Genomic DNA, 18098 nt, shown 5'->3' with positions numbered 1-18098 from the left:
GCTTTGGGTGGAGCTTCTGCTCTGCTTCTCCTGGCCTTGAGTCAGGAACTCCAGCTGGGAACTCATTTCCATGATCAGACCAACACCAATTCTGTGCTGCTGGAGGCATCCAACCCAGCCCTGGCAAACAGGAGGTGCCAGGGGTGTTGCCAAAGCACTTCTGGAGAAGCAGCAGCAGGAGGAGCAGCAGATCTGAAGGAGCTTTTCCAGCTGGGTCTGGGTAGGGGTTGGGCTCCTTCAGTGGGGTCTGGTGGCCCTTCTGAGGAGGTTCAGCAAGGATCTGAGCATCCTGCTTGGTTCAGATGCAGACCTGCTCCACCTTGAGTAACTGCAGATGAAGAGGGCTTGGAAAGTCACAGAGTGGCTTGAGCTGGGAGGGACCTTAAAGAGCACAGAGTGGTGGAGGTTGGAAAGGACCTCTGGAGATCATCCTCCAGTCCAAGCCCACTGCCAGAGCAGGGGCACCCAGGGCAGGTCACCCAGGAACACTTCCAGAGGGGTTTTGAAAGCTCTCCAGAGAGGGAGACTCCACAACCTCTCTGGGCAGCCTGCTGCAGGGCTGCAGCACCCTCACAGCACAGAAGTTTCTCCTACTTCCACCAGCTCAGCTTGCTCAAAGCCTCACCCAGCCTGCTCTTAAACACTTCCAGGGCTGAGGGATCCACAACCTTGCTGGGCAACCTGTTCCAGGCTCTCCCCACCCTCAGTGTAAAGAACTTCCAGATGTCCAATCTCAATCTCCCCTGCTCCAGTTTCAAACCATTGTCCCTTGTCCTGTCACCAAAGTCCCTCCCCAGCTCTCCTGGAGCTCCTTCAGCTCCTGGAAGTTTGCTCTGAGCTCTCCCTGGAGCCTTCTCCAGCCTGAACAGCCCCAACCCTCCCAGCCTGGCCCCACAGGGGAGGTTCTGCAGCCTCTGCTCCTCTTGGTGACCTCCTCTGGTCCCTCTCCAGCAGCTCCAGGCCCTCCTTGTGCTGGGGGCCCCAGGGGTGGCTGCAGTGCTGCAGGTGAGGGCTGAGCAGGGCAGAGGGAGCAGAATCCCCTCCCTGCTCTGCCTGCTCTGGCTGCAGCCCAGCTCAGGGCTGGCTCTGGGCTGCTGCTTCCTGGTGCTGCCTCCTGGGGAGTTTGTCACCAACCACCACCTCCAAACCCTTCTCCTCCAGGCTGCTCCCAGTCCACTCCTCAGCCAGCCTGGCTCTGTGCTTGGCTGCTGTCTCCCAGTGCAGCACATCCTGCAGCCCTGCTCACAGTCACCCAATGGCAGGGCTTGGAAGGGACCTCTGGACACCACCAAGTCCAACCCTCCTGCCAGAGCAGGGGCACCTGGAGAAGGTCACACAGGAAGAGGTCCAAGTGGGTTTGGAAAGTTGTCTTGTGGAGAAGGAGGCTCCAGGACCTCCCTGTGCTCCACAGGAGCTGTTTCCAGCCTCGTGGGTCCCCTGCTCCTTTCCACAGCACTCTTCCCCTGGCTCTGTCTGCAGGTGGAGCCCCAGAGGTAGTCCCTGGGACCCAAGGCACAGCTGTGCAGCCCTCTGCTGCTGCTTTGGCCCAGAGGCTCCCAAAATCTCTTTCCTTGGAGCTGTCTGTGAGGGAATCTGGAGCTGAGGGAGGAGGCCTGGCTGGGTTGGGAAGCCTTTGGGAGCCACCAGAAGCTGCAGAGCTGCTCTGAAGGACGCCAGGGGCAGAGCTCAGCATCTCCTGCCTCACCTCCTGCTCTCCTCAAACACCACAGGCCTTGGGCAGGAGACAGGGGAGGGCTGCTGCACTTGCACCATGGGCTGTGGGGCTGCACTCCCTGCAGCTGCATTCCTGACTCCAGCTTCCAACTCTGCTCCTCTGCAGGTTCCTGATCTTCTTCGACGATGGCTACGCCTCCTACGTGAAGGTGTGGGAGCTGTACCCTGTCTGCAGGCCATGTGAGTGACCCTCCCCCTCCTGCCTCCTCTCCCTGCCTCTGTCTGCAGGAACCTCTGGGGGTGTGAAAGAGCCTGGGCTCCAGGGACAGGGGCAGGCTGCTGGTCCCCTTCAGTGCCCTGCCCGGAGTGTGACCAGCAGGATGAGGGAGGGGATTCTGCTCCCTCTGCCCTGCTCAGCCCTCACCTGCAGCACTGCAGCCACCCCTGGGGCCCCCAGCACAAGGAGGGCCTGGAGCTGCTGGAGAGGGGCCAGAGGAGGTCACCAAGAGGAGCAGAGGATGGAGAACCTCCCCTGTGGGGCCAGGCTGGGAGGGTTGGGGCTGTTCAGGCTGGAGAGGAGAAGGCTCCAGGGAGAGCTCAGAGCAGCCTTGCAGTGCCTGAAGGGCTCCAGGAGAGCTGGGGAGGGACTTGGGACAAGGGCTGGGAGTGCCAGGCTGAGGGATGATGGCTTTGAGCTGGGAGAGAGGAGATTGAGAGTGGAGAGGAGGAAGAAATTGTTGAGAGTGAGGCTGGGGAGAGCCTGGCACAGGTTGCCCAGGGAGGCTGTGGCTGCTCCCTCCCTGGAGGTGTTCAGGACCAGGCTGGATGAGGCCTTGAGCAAGCTGGGCTGGTGGGAGGTGTCCCTGGGCATGGCAGGGAGGTTGGAACTGGCTGAGCTTGGAGCTCCCTTCCAACCCAACCCATTCCATGGTGCCCTGCAGCAGTGGTTTCTGGGGGGCAGAGTGAGGCTGCTGTGACTCTTGACTGCCTTAATGCAGCTCTGGATGCTCTGCTGCCAAAACTCCACCTGCTCAGGCTTGCTGCTTGATTGCTCCTCTGGGCTCTCTTTTTAAGAAGCATGGAAGGTTCTCTTTCACAGAATCACAGAACTGTCAGGCTTGGAAAGGACCTCAAGGCTCAGCCAGTTCCAACCCCCCCCTGCCCTGGGGGACCCTGCTGGAGCAGGGGGCTTGGACTGGATGATCTCCTTCCAAACTCCACCACTGTGTGGCTCTGTGGGAAGAGCTTTTCACTCATGCAGGACAGCACAGAATCACAGAACTGGCAGGCTTGGAAGGGACCTCAAGGCTCAGCCAGTCCCAACCCCTCTGGAAGGGACCTCAAGGCTCAGCCAGTCCCAACCCCTCTGGAAGGGACCTCAAGGCTCAGCCAGTCCCAACCCCTCTGGAAGGAACCTCAAAGCTCATCCAGTTCCAAGCCCTCTGGAAGGGACCTCAAGGCTCAGCCAGTCCCAACCCCTCTGGAAGGGACCTCAAGGCTCATCCAGTCCCAACCCCTCTGGAAGGGACCCCAAGGCTCAGCCAGTCCCAACCCCTCTGGAAGGGATCTCAAGGCTCATCCAGTTCCAAGCCCTCTGGAAGGAACCTCAAAGCTCATCCAGTTCCAAGCCCTCTGGAAGGGACCTCAAGGCTCAGCCAGTCCCAACCCCTCTGGAAGGGACCTCAAGGCTCAGCCAGTCCCAACCCCTCTGGAAGGGACCCCAAGGCTCAGCCAGTCCCAACCCCCCTGCCCTGGGCAGGGACACCTCCCACTGGAGCAGGTTGCTCAAGGCCTCATCCAGCCTGGCCTTGAACACCTCCAGGGATGAGGCTTTCATCACCTCCCTTTTGGCAGGCTCTTGGTTTTTTTGTTTGTTTTTTTTTTTTTTTCCCCTCCTCCTCTTCCCACTCTCCCATCCATCCCTTTCCCAACAGTGAAGAAGGCCTGGGAGGACATTGAGGACATCTCCTGCCGTGATTTCATCGAGGAGTACATCACAGCCTACCCCAACCGCCCCATGGTGCTGCTCAAGGCTGGGCAGCTGATCAAGACTGAGTGGGAAGGCACCTGGTGGAAATCCAGAGTGGAAGAAGTGGATGGCAGCCTGGTCAAAATCCTTTTCATGGTAGGAGAACAACTTTTCTCCCATTGAAAAAGAAGGAATTTGAGGCTGGGGGGCAGGGGGTGGAGCTGGTGGAGTCCAGGTTGGTTGCTGCTGGAGCAAGGAGGGGCTGTGTGTGGAGGCCCCCCCCCCTCAATTTCTGCCCTGGGCTGATGTCAGACTCTTTTGTCTGGTGGCAAAAGCTTCCCAAGCATTTCACACCTGAAGATTTCAAGTGGTGGCTTCAGTAAGAATCAAAATCCCTCAGCTGCAGCTCTCCTGTCCTGGAGCTTCTCTGGAGGTTAGCATCCAAGTGGCTGCTTGGAGAAGCAGGAGAGGAACCCAGAACCTGCCAGGTTCTTCTTGCAGCCAGCTGCTCTCAGCTCCCTTCTTGCCTTGCCTCATGCAGGTGTAACCTCCCTGTCCCCACAGCAGCTTGGCTTTGTGCTGAGGGCTTTGCTGGGCTCCTGAGGGGCTCTGGTTTCTCCACCAGTGCCTTGTTAGTCACTTGTTGGGTTGAGGATTGAGCTGAATTTGAGGTTTAGGGTCTTGGGATCAGGATCTTTCTAGACTTGGTGACTCAGTGTTGCCCAATACCATCAGCTGCTGCCTTTGGTTGTCCTCTCCTGGCTGTGTGGTCATCCAAGAGCCTTCAGGTCAATATTTCCTTTGAGTCACAGCATGGCTCAGGTTGGAAGGGAGCTCAGAGCTCATCTGCTCCAACCCCCTGCCATGCCCAGGGACACCTCCCCCCAGCCCAGGCTGCTCAGGGCCTCATCCAGCCTGGCCTTGAACAACCCTAGGGAGGAGGCAGCCACAGCCTCCCTGGGCAGCCTGTGCCAGGCTCTGCCCAGCCTGGTCCTGCAGAACTTCTTCCTCAGCTCCACTCTAACCCTGCTCTAACCCAGCTCCAAACCATTCCCCCTGGGCCTGTCTCAGACCCCTCAGCAGAAGTCTCTCTGCAGCCTTCCTGCAGGATCCCTTCAGGCAGCTCTGAGGTCCCCCTGGAGCCTTCTCCTCTGCAGGCTGCACCCCCCCAGCTCCCTCAGCCTGTGCCACAGCAGAGCTGCTCCAGCCCTTGGCTCATCCTTGTGGCCTCCTCTCTCCTCAGCTCTGTGTCCTCCTCCTGCTGGGGACAGCAGCACTGGAGGCAGGACTGGAGGTGAGGTCTGAGCAGAGCAGAGCCCAGGGGCAGAATCTCCTCTCCTGCCCTGCTGCCCACACCCCTCTGGCTGCAGCCCAGGATCTTTTGCCTCCTTCCTGTTTGCTTCTGCTGGCTGCCAGGCTCTTGCTGTGGCCCTGGCAGCTCCTGCTGGAGGTGCTGTGAGTGTTGCCTTCTCCTTGCTGCAGGATGGCAAACGCTGTGAGTGGATCTACCGCGGCTCCACGCGCCTCGAGCCCATGTTCAGCATGAAGACCTCCACGGCCTCCACCCAGGAGAAGAAGCAGAGTGGGCAAGCCAGGACTCGGCCCAACGTTGGTGTGTGGCCTCTGGTCCTGCAGGGGCTGGGCTGGGCTTCTGGGTTTGGTGGGCTTCTGGTTTGGCTTTGGTTTGGCTTTGCTTCTGGGTCTGGCTTGGGTCTGGTTTGGCTTTGCTTCTGGCTTGGCTTTGGTTGTGGGTTTGGCTTTAGCTTTGGTTTGGCTTTGGTTGTGGTTTGGCTTTGGCTTTGGTTTGCTTTGGTTGTGGGTTTGGCTTTGGTTCGGGTTTGGCTTTGGTTCGGGTTTGGCTTTGGTTCAGGTTTGGCTTTGGTTCAGGTTTGGCTTTGGTTGTGGGTTTGGCTTTGGTTCAGGTTTGGCTTTGGTTGTGGGTTTGGCTTTGGTTCGGGTTTGGCTTTGGCTCTGGGTTCTGGTTTGGCTTTGGTTCTGAGTTTGGCTTTGGTTGTGGGTTTGGCTTTGGTTCTGAGTTTGGCTTTGGTTCTGGTTTGGCTTTGGTTGTGGGTTTGGCTTTGGCTTTGGTTTGGCTTTGGTTTGGCTTTGGTTCTGGGTCTGGCTTTGGTTCTGAGTCTGGCTTTGGTTGTGGGTTTGGCTTTGGTTCAGGTTTGGCTTTGGTTCAGGTTTGGCTTTGGTTCTGGGTTTGGCTTTGGTTCTGGTTTGGTTTTGAGTTTGGTTTTGGTTCTGGTTTGGTTTTGGTTGTGGGTTTGGCTTTGGTTCTGAGTTTGGCTTTGGTTGTGGGTTTGGCTTTGGTTCTGGTTTGGCTCTGCTTCTGGGTTTGGCTTTGGTTGTGGGTTTGGCTTTGGTTGTGGGTTTGGCTTTGGTTGTGGGTTTGGCTTTGGTTGTGGGTTTGGCTTTGGTTGTGGGTTTGGCTTTGGTTGTGGGTTTGGCTTTGGTTGTGGGTTTGGCTTTGGTTCTGGTTTGGCTTCGCTTGTGGGTTTGGCTTTGGTTCTGGTTTGGTTTTGGGCTTGGCTTTGGTTCTGGTTTGGTTTTGGTTGTGGGTTTGGTTTTGGTTGTGGGTTTGGTTTTGGTTGTGGGTTTGGCTTTGGTTCTGGTTTGGCTTTGGTTGTGGGTTTGGCTTTGGTTCTGGTTTGGCTTTGGTTCTGGTTTGGCTTTGGTTGTGGGTTTGGCTTTGGTTCTGGCTTGGCTTTGGTTGTGGCTTTGGCTTTGGTTCTGGCTTTGGCTTTGGTTCTGGTTTGGTTTTGGGCTTGGCTTTGGTTCTGGTTTGGTTTTGGGCTTGGCTTTGGTTCTGGTTTGGTTTTGGGCTTGGCTGTGGTTCTGGTTTGGTTTTGGGCTTGGCTTTGGTTCTGGTTTGGTTTTGGGCTTGGCTTTGGTTCTGGTTTGGTTTTGGGCTTGGCTGTGGTTCTGGTTTGGTTTTGGGCTTGGCTGTGGTTCTGGTTTGGTTTTGGGCTTGGCTTTGGTTCTGGTTTGGTTTTGGGCTTGGCTTTGGTTCTGGTTTGGTTCTGGGTTTGGCTTTGGTTCTGGTTTGGTTGAGGTTTGGGTTTGCTGGGGTTGGCTGTTTGGCAGAGCCTCCTTTCTGCTGCCACAAAGAGGCCACAAACCCAGGCAGTGGATGTGGGAAGTGGGCAGGAGGTGCTGGGGGATTGGTTGTGAGGCACAGCTCAGCCCCTGGCCTGCTGCTGTCCTCCACAGGCTGCTGTTGAGTTGCTTTTGAGGGGACCTCAAGCAATGGTTTGTGGCTGCTGCTGCAAACTTGGCTTCCTGACCCTGCAGCAGGCTGCCCCAGGGAGGCTGTGGCTGAGGCAGTTGGGGTTGTCCAGGCTGGAGAAGGCTCCAGGGAGACCTCAGAGCAGCCTGCCAGTACTTGAAGGGGCTCCTTGAAGAGCTGGGAAGGGGCTTTGGAACAAGGGCTGGGAGTGCCAGGATGAGGGCCAATGGCTTTGAGCTGGGAGAGAGGAGATTGAGAGTGGAGAGAAGGAAGAAATTGTTGAGAGTGAGGCTGGGCAGAGCCTGGCACAGGTTGCCCAGGGAGGCTGTGGCTGCCTCCTCCATGGGGGCTGGATGAGGCCTTGAGCAAGCTGGGCTGGGGGGAGGTGTCCCTGCCCTTGGGGGTTGGAATGAGATGGTCTTGAAGGGTCCCTTCCAACCCAACCCACACCATGGTTGCATGGCTGAGACTTCTCCTGCTGATGCTTTGCTTTTTGCCCTTTCCCCCCCACTGCCCCCCAGGTGCTGTCAGGAGCAAAGGGCCTGTGGTGCAATACACTCAGGATCTGACTGGAGCTGGGAGCCAGTACAAACCCTTGGAGCAGCTGCAGACCTCCCAACCTGCCCAGGACCCTTCTCCCCAGCCTGCTGAGATGGAGTAAGTACCCCTGAGCCACTGCTCTGCTTCCACCACTGCCTCCTCCTGCCTTCCACCTCTTCATGCCTCACCTTCTCTGTCTTAGAGGAAGCCTCAGGTGCATGTCTCCTGCTTACACCACCTGGTTCCAGCCATGCTTCTAGGGGGCAAAACTGGAGCTAGGCAGCTGCTGGATGAGGCAGGAGGGGGTGGGAGAGCTGAGAGAGCCCTGCACACACCACAACCCCCCCTGCCCCCAAACCCTTCCAAGCCCAAAGGGCTTTGCTGAGGACTGAGAGCTTTGCACTTCCCGAGTTAGAAGCTTTTGCTCCCTGCCCTGCCCCCGAATCTGAATTGCTCCTCGTGTCACGATCCAGGCTCTGGGCCCCGGCTGCCTTGTGCCCCTCCACTGGGACTGACCTGCTCGCAGACCTCCATGGCTCACCAGGCACTGCTGGGAGCCCAGCACCAGGCACTGCTGGGAGCTCAGCACCAGCCCTTGGGCTTGCTGCTCACCGACCAAAGCAGGGCAAGCTGCTCAGCCCCAGCCAAGCCGCAGCCCTGCCTCCCGCTGCCAGGGCCACGCACAGGACCTGCTGGGAGGTGCAGGCCACTGCTGCAGGAGGCCTGGATGAAAGAGGAGCCCAAGCTTGGCATGAAGGGAGCCTGCTGGACAACACCAGGGGGCCTGAGCTCTGGGACTGCCATGGGGAGGAGGGAGCTGCTGCTCTCCCAGTTCATTTTTGTCACCACTGTGGATTTCCCATCCGGGTTTACGGCCGCCTGGCCCCCTGCCAGCACGTCTTCTGCTGTGACTGTGCCCTGCTGCATGGGCAGAGGGGGCAAAGGAGGTGCCCCAGCTGCCAGGAAGCCGTGCAGCAAGTCAGTCTCTATTCCCTGGATGCTCCCTCAAGGTCTGACAGCAGCTAAGAAAGCTCAGCCTGCAGCCTTGGGACTGGGAGGGTCCCTCTCCAAGCAGCGGCGCAGTGCCACCCGTCCTGCCCCTGAGTGCTGGGGGCAAGCTTGGGAATGCTCCTCCTGTGCCATGCTGACCAAGAGTGGAGGATCCAAGCCAGGAGAGGATTGTTCCTCATCTACACTGCCCAGGAGAGAGGCCAGTGCCAAAGGGCTTCTGCTCCAGTGGGGGAAGCACAGCAGTGGCTCCACCAGCAATGCTCCAGGGCCTCACTGGTGAAGAGAGGGAGAGCTGAGCAGCTGCCCTGCCAGCCATGAGGGCACCCTGAGCCCTGCCAGCCATGAGGGCACCCTGAGCCCTACCACACAGAAATGCATCCTGAACCTTGCCATGAGGGCACCTTGAGCCCTGCCAGCCATGAGGGCACCTTGAGCCCTGCCAGCCATGAGGGCACCCTGAGCCCTGCCAGCCATGAGGGCACCTTGAGCCCTGCCAGCCATGAGGGCACCCTGAGCCCTGCCAGCCATGAGGGCACCCTGAGCCCTACCACACAGAAATGCATCCTGAACCTTGCCATGAGGGCACCCTGAGCCCTGCCAGCCACCAGGGAACCCAAAGCCTTGCCATGAGGACACCCTGGGCCCTGCCACGAGGGCACCCTGGGCCTGGCCACACAGAAATGCATCCTGAACCTTGCCACGAGGGCACCCTGGGCCCTGCCACACACAAGGACACCCTAAGCCTTGCCAGGAGGGCACCCTGAGCCTGGCCACACATGAGGACCCTAAGCCTTGCTGTGAGGGCACCCTGGGCCCTGCCATGAGGACACCCTGAGCCCTGCCACACACAAGGGCACCTTGAACTCTGCCACAAGGGCACCCTGAGCCTTGCCACACATGAGGGCACCCTGAGCTTTGCCATGAGGGCACCCTGGGCCCTGCCACACCCTAAGCTGTGGATGGGGTAGGAAGGACAGGCAGTGACACAACCTGAAGCTGATGAAGCTGGACATTGGCAACCCCCCAGCTGCAGATCTCTCCTGTGCCACTTGCCAGCCCTCAGAGTGGTCACCAGAAGCCCTTTTCCTCCTCTCCCCACTGCAGCTTTGCCTCCAGGCTGTGGCTGGCAGAGCCAGCAGGAGGCAGAACCCTGCAGCCACCTCCCTGCTCAGCACTCAACTGCTCCCAGACAGCTTGAAGGCCTCACACCACCCTCACCGTGTCCCCACTGGCCCAGGGGGACCCTGTTGGGTTCAGAACCCTTTGGGTTGAGATGATTAAAACTAGGAGAATGGTTTCCCCTCTCTGGTGTTGTGTTTACTCTGAGCCAGGCCCTGGGTCTCTTCCCTCTCTAGTTTCACTGTCAAGGCTCTTCCATGGTGCCAGGGAGCAGCTCTCAGCCATTCCTGATTCTTCCAAGCCTGTTGTTGGGAAGCTTTTTTTGTTCCTTCTTGCTCTTGAAACCTGAAAATGGTCCAGACACAGCCTCCTGCTCTCACCAGCTCCTCCCTTTCTGCCCTGCTGCCTCCCCTCTCTTCTTCCCTTTCTGCCCTGCTGCCTTCCCTCTCTTCTTCCCTTTCTGCCCTGCTGCCTCCCCTCTCTTCTTCCTTTTCTGCCCTGCTCCCTTCCCTCTCTTCTTCCCTTTCTGCCCTGCTGCCTTCCCTCTCTTCTTCCCTTTCTGCCCTGCTGCCTCCCCTCTCTTCTTCCTCTCAGGGGTGGGGGGAAAGCAGTGGCTGGCTTGGGGTTTGTTTTGCTGTTGAGTCGATGGCAAAGCTCTGCTGTGGTTTCCTCAGAGACTCAGGGGGATGTCTGCTAGGGGCCTGCCATCTTCCTGAGGTCTTTGGGAGCCCCTTGGAGCCCTCCCCTCAGTGCTGTTGCTCCATTCCCTTGCACAATCTCCTCTTGGCACTCAGCAGGGACAAGAGTTGCCTGTCCTTGGCTGTTCCTCCCTGAAGCTGCCCTGCCTGAGCCTCTGGCATCTCTTGCTTCTGCTCTTGCAGGGCTTTCTCCATGGACTGGTCTGTCCAGCTTCTTGCAGTGAAAGGCCTTTGGCCATCCCCTGTGCTCCTTCTCCTCTCCTTCCCCTCCCTCTCCCCTCCCAGACCTCAGGAGTCATTTCTCAATGTCACCCAGCCCTGGCACGTGGCTGGGGCTTGCCTCAGGGTCTCTGCAGCAGGAGGAGGAGGAGGAGGCAGAAATGAGCTGATTTTTACCCTTGTTGGGGGTTGGGGGGGAAACAACAAACCCAAACCTGCTTAGTTTCACTTGGATGGGGAGAGCCCTGCTGCTGATTTTTACCTTTGTTTTGTGGGGGGAAGGCCCAAACCTGCTTAGTTTCCCTTGGGGGGAGCCCTGCTGCTGATTTTTACCCTTGTTTGGGGTAGGGGGAAACCCCAAACCTGCTTAGTTTCCCTTGGGGGGAGCCCTGCTGATGGTTTTCATCCCTCTTTGGGGTGGGGGAGGAAAGAAACCCAAACCTCTGCTTAGTTTCACTTGGCTGCTGGGAGCCCTGCTGCTGATTTTTACCTTTGTTTTGGGGGGGGAAGACCCAAACCTGCTTAGTTTCTCTTGGGGGGAGCCCTGCTGCTGATTTTCACCCTTTGTTTGGGTTGGGGGTGAAACTCCAAACCTGCTTAATTTCTCTTGGAGGGAGCTCTGCTGCTGATTTTCACCCTTGTTTGGGGGAGAAAAAAACCAAACCCTAAGATGCTTAGTTTCACTTGGGAGCCCTGCTGCTGATTTTTACCTTTGTTTGGGGTGGGGGGGAAACCCCAAACCTGCTTAGTTTCTCCTGGGGAGAGCCCTGCTGCTGATTTTTACCTTTGCTTTAGTGGGGGGAAGACCCAAACCTGCTTAGTTTCAGTTGGGTGGGGGGAGCCCTGCTGCTGGTTTCTATCCGGGGGGTGGAGGGAGGGACACCACCACTCTGATATTTGCCTTCCCCTGTCTAAATGGCAGCGGTCTGGCTGCCTCCTTGCTCCCTGCAGGTGCTCTGAGAGTCAACTGGCCCAGTCCAGGAAGCAGGTGGCCAAGAAGAGTACCTCCTTCCGCCCTGGCTCCGGCTGCTCCGGGCAGTCCTCGCCCTCCCCGCCGGTGCTCGGCGATGCTCCGCCCGTGGCCAGGCCCAGCGTGGCCCAGCAGCACCGGTGAGCCAAACTGGGGGCTTCTCCTCATGGCTACCCTGGCACAGGGCTTGCAGCTGGATGGGCTTTAAGGAGCCTTCCAACCCAAAGCAGTCTGAGGTTGGGTGAATCTCTCAGCTGCTGTGTGCTCCTGAAAGGTCTGGGGGAGGTTTGGGGCTTCTGAGGTTTAGTGCCAGCTTGGGCCAGGATTTGGCATTGGTCTTCTGCTTCCCCAGAGGCATGGAACTGGCCCTGGGTTGGAAGGGACCTTCAAGGTTCACAGTTTGGATTGGAAGGGACATGAAAGGTTCACAGATTGGGTTGGAAAGGATCTTAAAGGTTCGTAGGTTGGGTTGGAAAGAATCTTAAAGGTTCGTAGGTTGGGTTGGAAATGACCTTAAAGGTTCCAAGATGGGTTGGAAGGGACCTTAAAGGTTCCTAGGTTGGGTTGGAAGGGACCTTAAAGGTTCATAGGTTGGGTTGGAAGGGACATTAAAGGTTCCAAGTTGGGTTGGAAGGGACCTTAAAGGTTCATAGGTTGGGTTGGAAAGGACCTTAAAAGGTTCCAAGTTGGGTTGGAAGGGACCTTAAAGGTTCACAGATTGGGTTGGAAAGGACCTTCAAAGGTTCCTAGGTTGGGTTGGAAGTGACCTTAAAGGTTATTAGGTTGGGTTGGAAGGGACCTTAAAGGTTCCAAGTTGGGTTGGAAGGGATCTTAAACGTTCCAAGTTGGGTTGGAAGGGACCTTAAAAGGTTCATAGGTTGGGTTGGAAGGGACCTTAAAGGTTCCTAGGTTGGGTTGGAAGGGACCTTAAAGGTTCCTAGGTTGGGTTGGAAGGGACCTTTAAAGGTTCATAGGTTGGGTGGGAAGGGACCTTAAAGGTTCCTAGGTTGGGTTGGAAGGGACCTTAAAGGTTCCTAGGTTGGGTTGGAAGGGACCTTAAAGGTTCCTAGGTTGGGTTGGAAGGGACCTTAAAGGTTCCTAGGTTGGGTTGGAAGGGACCTTAAAGGTTCGTAGGTTGGGTTGGAAGGGACCTTAAAGGTTCCTAGGTTGGGTTGGAAGGGACCTTAAAGGTTCCAAGATGGGTTGGAAGGGACCTTAAAGGTTCCTAGGTTGGGTTGGAAGGGACCTTAAAGGTTCCTAGGTTGGGTTGGAAGGGACCTTAAAGGTTCCAAGTTGGGTTGGAAGGGACCTTAAAGGTTCCAAGATGGGTGGGAAGGGACCTTAAAGGTTCACAGATTGGGTTGGAAAGGACCTTAAAAGGTTCACAGATTGGGTTGGAAGGGACCTTAAAAGGTTCCTAGGTTGGGTTGGAAGTGACCTTAAAGGTTATTAGGTTGGGTTGGAAGTGACCTTAAAGGTTATTAGGTTGGGTTGGAAGGGACCTTAAAGGTTCACAGATTGGGTTGGAAAGGACCTTAAAAGGTTCACAGATTGGGTTGGAAGGGACCTTAAAAGGTTCCTAGGTTGGGTTGGAAGTGACCTTAAAGGTTATTAGGTTGGGTTGGAAGTGACCTTAAAGGTTATTAGGTTGGGTTGGAAGGGACCTTAAAGGTTCACAGATTGGGTTGGAAAGGACCTTAAAGGTTCATAGGTTGGGTTGGAAGGGTTCTGTGTCCCTGTGCTGCTGTCTGTGTCCCTGTGCTGCTGGCTGTGTCCCTGTGCTGCTGGCTGTGTCCCTGTGCTGCTGGCTGTGTCCCTGTGCTGCTGGCTGTGGCCCTGTGCTGCTGGCTGTGGCCCTGTGCTGCTGGCTGTGGCCCTGTGCTGCTGGCTGTGGCTCTGTGCTGCTGGCTGTGGCCCTGTGCTGCTGGCTGTGGCCCTGTGCTGCTGGCCGTGGCCCTGTGCTGCTGGCCGTGGCCCTGTGCTGCTGGCCGTGGCCCTGTGCTGCTGGCCGTGGCCCTGTGCTGTCTGTGTGTCTGTGTCCCTGTGCTGTCTGTGTGTCTGTGTCCCTGTGCTGTCTGTGTGTCTGTGTCCCTGTGCTGCTGGCTGTGTCCCTGTGCTGCTGGCTGTGTCCCTGTGCTGCTGGCTGTGTCCCTGTGCTGCTGGCTGTGTCCCTGTGCTGCTGGCTGTGTCCCTGTGCTGCTGGCTGTGGCCCTGTGCTGCTGGCTGTGGCCCTGTGCTGCTGTCCGTGGCCCTGTGCTGCTGGCCGTGGCCCTGTGCTGCTGGCTGTGTCCCTGTGCTGCTGGCCGTGGCCCTGTGCTGCTGGCTGTGTCCCTGTGCTGCTGACTGTGTCCCTGTGCTGCTGGCCGTGGCCCTGTGCTGCTGGCCGTGTCCCTGTGCTGCTGGCTGTGTCCCTGTGCTGCTGGCTGTGTCCCTGTGCTGCTGGCTGTGTCCCTGTGCTGCTGACTGTGGCTCTGTGCTGCTGGCTGTGGCTCTGTGCTGCTGGCTGTGTCCCTGTGCTGCTGGCTGTGTCCCTGTGCTGCTGGCTGTGGCTCTGTGCTGCTGGCTGTGGCTCTGTGCTGCTGGCTGTGGCCCTGTGCTGCTGGCTGTGGCTCTGTGCTGCTGGCTGTGGCTCTGTGCTGCTGGCTGTGGCCCTGTGCTTCTCTGATTCTGAGATCCTCAGTGATTCTGTCATTCTCTCAGCCTCTCCTCATAGCAGAGCAGCTCCAACCCTCTCTCCCCTCCAACCCCACTCACCTCTTGTGTCCTTCCCCTCTCTCCAGCAGCCTCTCCAGCAACCTCTCCCTCAGCGGCGTGACCGCCGCCACCGCCGCCGCGCCTCAGCCCTTCCAGGGCATGCTGGACAGGGTCCCCACGGAACCCTCTTACCGAGCCCCTCTGGAGAAGCTTTTCTACCTGCCCCACGTCTGCAGCTACAGCTGCCTGGCCAGGGTGAGGCCCCTGCGGGCCGAGCAGTACCGCAGCAGGAACCCTCTGCTCATTCCCCTGCTCTACGACTTCCGCCGCATGACCGCCCGGCGCCGCCTCAACCGCAAGCTGGGCTTCCACGTCCTCTACAAGACCCCCTGTGGGCTCTGCCTGAGGACCATGCAGGAGATCGAGAGGTACCTGTTCGAGACAGACTGTGACTTCCTCTTCCTGGAGATGTTCTGCCTGGACCCTTACGTGCTGGTGGATCGCAAGTTCCAGCCCTACAAACCTTACTACTACATCGCCGACATCACCAAGGGCAAGGAGGATGTGCCCCTGTCCTGCGTCAACGAGATCGACAGCACTCCCCCTCCCCAGGTGGCATACAGCAAGGAGAGGATCCCTGGCAAAGGGGTTTACATCAACACCAGCTGGGAGTTCCTGGTGGGCTGTGACTGTAAAGATGGCTGCAGGGACAAGTAGGTGGCAGCGGGAGCTGGGGGCGCGCAGGGGGTGGGGGCGACGCTTGGCAGCGCTGGGGAGCAAAGCACCGCCAAGGAGCAAGGGATGTAAGCTGCAGCACAAGAGGTTCCACCTCCACACAAGGGGGAAGTTCTTTACTGGAAGGGTCACAGAGCGCTGGCACAGGCTGCCCAGAGAGGTTAGGGGCAGTGGCTGAGCAGCAGTGGTGGCATTGTGAGCTCCAGGGGAGTGCTTGGAGTGTTCTCAAAGGTCTCTTCCAACCTTCACAGTTCTGTGATTCCATGACAGAACCAAAGCCACTGTGGAGCAGCTTCAAGCAAGCTCAGAGAGCTGGGGATTGACTCAGGCTGGGCATTGGGGAGGGACTTTTTAGTGATAGGAGTAGGGGGAATGGATCCAAGCTAGAGGAGTGGAGATTGAGATGAGACCTTAGGAAGAAGGCTCTGGAGACTTTCAAGGCCTGTCTGGATGCCTTCCTCTGTGACCTGAGCTGGATTGTATGGCCCTGCTCTGGCAGTGGGGTTGGACTCTGGATGGTCTCTTTGGGTCCCTTCCAACCCCTGACATCCTCTGATCCTGTGAACACCCCCAACCCCACCAGGAGGATGTGCCCCTGGGGGGTTGTAGGGTTGACACCACCACTCCCCCTCCCCTCTTCCCCGTCCCAAAGTTGTGGAGTTGTAGAATCAGATTGGTTATCATAGAACCAGTTAGGGTTGGAAGGGACCACAAGGCTCAGCCAGTGCCAACCCCCCTGCCATGGGCAGGGACACCTCACACTGGATCAGGCTGGCCAGAGCCTCATCCAGCCTGGCTGCAAACACCTCCAGGGATGGAGCCTCAACCACCTCCCTGGACAACCCATTCCAGGCTCTCACCACTCTCATGGGGAAGAACTTCTTCCTTATGTCCAGCCTGAATCTCCCCACTTCCAGCTTTGTTCCATTCCCCCCAGTCCTGTCTCTCTCTGATATCCTAAAAAGTCCCTCCCCAGCTTTCCTGTAGCCCCCTTCAGATACTGGAAGGCCACAAATAGGTCTCCTGGGAGCCTTCTCCTCTCCAGACTGCACAATCCCAACTCTCAGGCTGTCTCCAGAGCAGAGCAGCTCCAGCCCTCTGCTCCTCCTCGTGCTCCTTCTCTGGACACCTTCCAGCACCTCCAGATCCCTCCTGGAACAGAGGCTCCAGAACTGGACACAGAGCTCCAGGAGTGGTCTCAGCAGAGTGGAGCAGAGGAGGAGAATCTCCTCCCTCCCCTCTGGCCACACTTCTCCTGCTGCAGCCCAGGCTCTGCTTGGCTCTCTGGGCTGCAAGTGCTCCCTGGGGGCTCCTGTTGAGCTTCTCCTCCCCCAGCACCCCCAAGGCCTTTTCTCCAGGGCTGCTCTCCAGCCACTCCCTGCCCAGCCTGTAGCAGTGCTTGGGATTGCCCTGAGCCAGCTGCAGGACCTTGCCCTTGGCCTTGTTGAACCTCCTGAGGTTGGCTTGGGGCCAGCTCTGCAGCCTGCCCAGGCCCCTCTGGATGGATCCCTTCCCTCCAGCCTCTCCAGGTCCCTCTGGATGGATCCCTTCCCTCCACCCTGCCCAGGTCCCTCTGGATGGATCCCTTCCCTCCACCCTGCCCAGGTCCCTCTGGATGGATCCCTTCCCTCCAGCCTCTCCAGGTCCCTCTGGATGGATCCCTTCCCTCCAGCCTCTCCAGGTCCCTCTGGATGGATCCCTTCCCTCCAGCCTGTGCAGGTCCCTCTGGATGGATCCCTTCCCTCCAGCCTGCCCAGGTCCCTCTGGATGGATCCCTTCCCTCCAGCCTGTCCAGGTCCCTCTGGATGGATCCCTTCCCTCCAGCCTGTCCAGGTCCCTCTGGATGGATCCCTTCCCTCCAGCCTGTCCAGGTCCCTCTGGATGGATCCCTTCCCTCCAGCCTGCCCAGGTCCCTCTGGCTGGATCCCTTCCCTCCAGCCTCTCCAGGTCCCTCTGGATGGATCCCTTCCCTCCAGCCTGCCCAGGTCCCTCTGGATGGATCCCTTCCCTCCAGCCTCTCCAGGTCCCTCTGGATGGATCCCTTCCCTCCAGCCTCTCCAGGTCCCTCTGGATGGATCCCTTCCCTTGGTGCCATCAGCAAACCTGCTGAGGGTGGACTCAGTGCCATGTCCATGGCACAGACAAAGATGCTGAACAAGCCTGGTCCCAGGACTGATCCCTGAGGGACTCCACTTGTCCCTGGCCTCCACTGGGACATGGAGCCATTGACAGCCACTCTTGGGGTGCAGCCATCAAACCAATTCTTTATCCATCTCGTGGTCCACCCATCAAACCCCTGTGGTTGCAAGAGGCCTGGCATGTGGTGGAGCTCAGATCTTAACCCAGCACTGCCCAGGGCATTGCCAGCAGAGGACAGTCAGGGAGGGAGGGAATGGTTTGGGCTGGAGGAGAGCTTGGAGGTCATGGAGCCCAAGCATGAACCCAGCACTGCCCCAGGGCACCACCAAGCCATGGCCCTCAGCACCACAGCTCCAGGGCTTGGGAACCCCTCCGGGGATGGGGACTCCACCACTCTCCTGGGCAGCCTGGGCCAGGCCTGGACAAACTTCAAGGGCCAGAAATTGGTCCTCATGGACACCCTGAACCTGCCCTGGGGCAGCTTGAGGCCATCTCCTCTGCTCCTGTCCCTTGTACCTTGGGAGCCCAACTCCTCCCTGGCTGCAGCCTCCTCTCAGGAGCTGCAGAGAGCAATGAGGTCTCCCTCAGCCTCCTCTTCTGCAGCCTCCCCACCCCCAGCTCCCTCAGCTGCTCCTCCCCAGCCTCTTCTCCAGACCCTTCCCCACCTCTCTTGCCCTTCTCTGCCCTGCTCCAGCCCCTCAATGTCCTTCCTGAAGTGAGGAGCCCAAAACTGAAGCCCTCAAGCTCTCTGTGTCCATCTCTGCAGTGCCAAACTAACCCCAGGGGCTGGGCTTGGGTTTTTCTGTCCTGCAGATCCAAGTGTGCCTGCCACCAGCTGACAGTGCAGGCCAGTGGCTGCACCCCAGGAGGGCAAATCAACCCCAACTCAGGATACCAGCACAAGAGGCTGGAGGAGTGTCTGCCAACAGGGTAAGCAGGGAGACCTCTCCTCCTTCAACCCCACAACCCAGCCTCTGATGCTGCCAGAGGAGCCCTTGAGCAGAGCTGCCTCTGCTCTTAATTCATCTGCTCACCTCTGGGCCAGGATCACAGTTCCCAGGATGGAGGAGTTGGGAAGGGAGCTCTGGAGATCATCTC

The 18098-nt window shown here is 58.3% G+C and overlaps 1 protein-coding gene across 1 annotated transcript in view; it reads left to right on the top strand.

The window, feature by feature from the left end:
• SETDB1 (SET domain bifurcated histone lysine methyltransferase 1) overlaps nucleotides 1-18098 on the top strand; it is a 42551-nt gene that overhangs the window by 10131 nt on the left and 14322 nt on the right. The window contains 7 exon segments of the mRNA XM_054397018.1: nucleotides 1841-1914; nucleotides 3609-3799; nucleotides 5126-5255; nucleotides 7397-7532; nucleotides 11414-11673; nucleotides 14146-14839; nucleotides 17814-17930. Of these exon segments, the coding sequence (XP_054252993.1) occupies nucleotides 1841-1914; nucleotides 3609-3799; nucleotides 5126-5255; nucleotides 7397-7532; nucleotides 11414-11673; nucleotides 14146-14839; nucleotides 17814-17930 (1602 nt within the window).

Source organism: Indicator indicator, chromosome 40 (genome assembly GCF_027791375.1).
Source record: "Indicator indicator isolate 239-I01 chromosome 40, UM_Iind_1.1, whole genome shotgun sequence".
NCBI classification, from domain to species: Eukaryota; Metazoa; Chordata; class Aves; order Piciformes; family Indicatoridae; genus Indicator; species Indicator indicator.
Note: the sequence above shows the minus strand (reverse complement) of the source record. Positions and strands in the feature narration are given on the sequence as shown.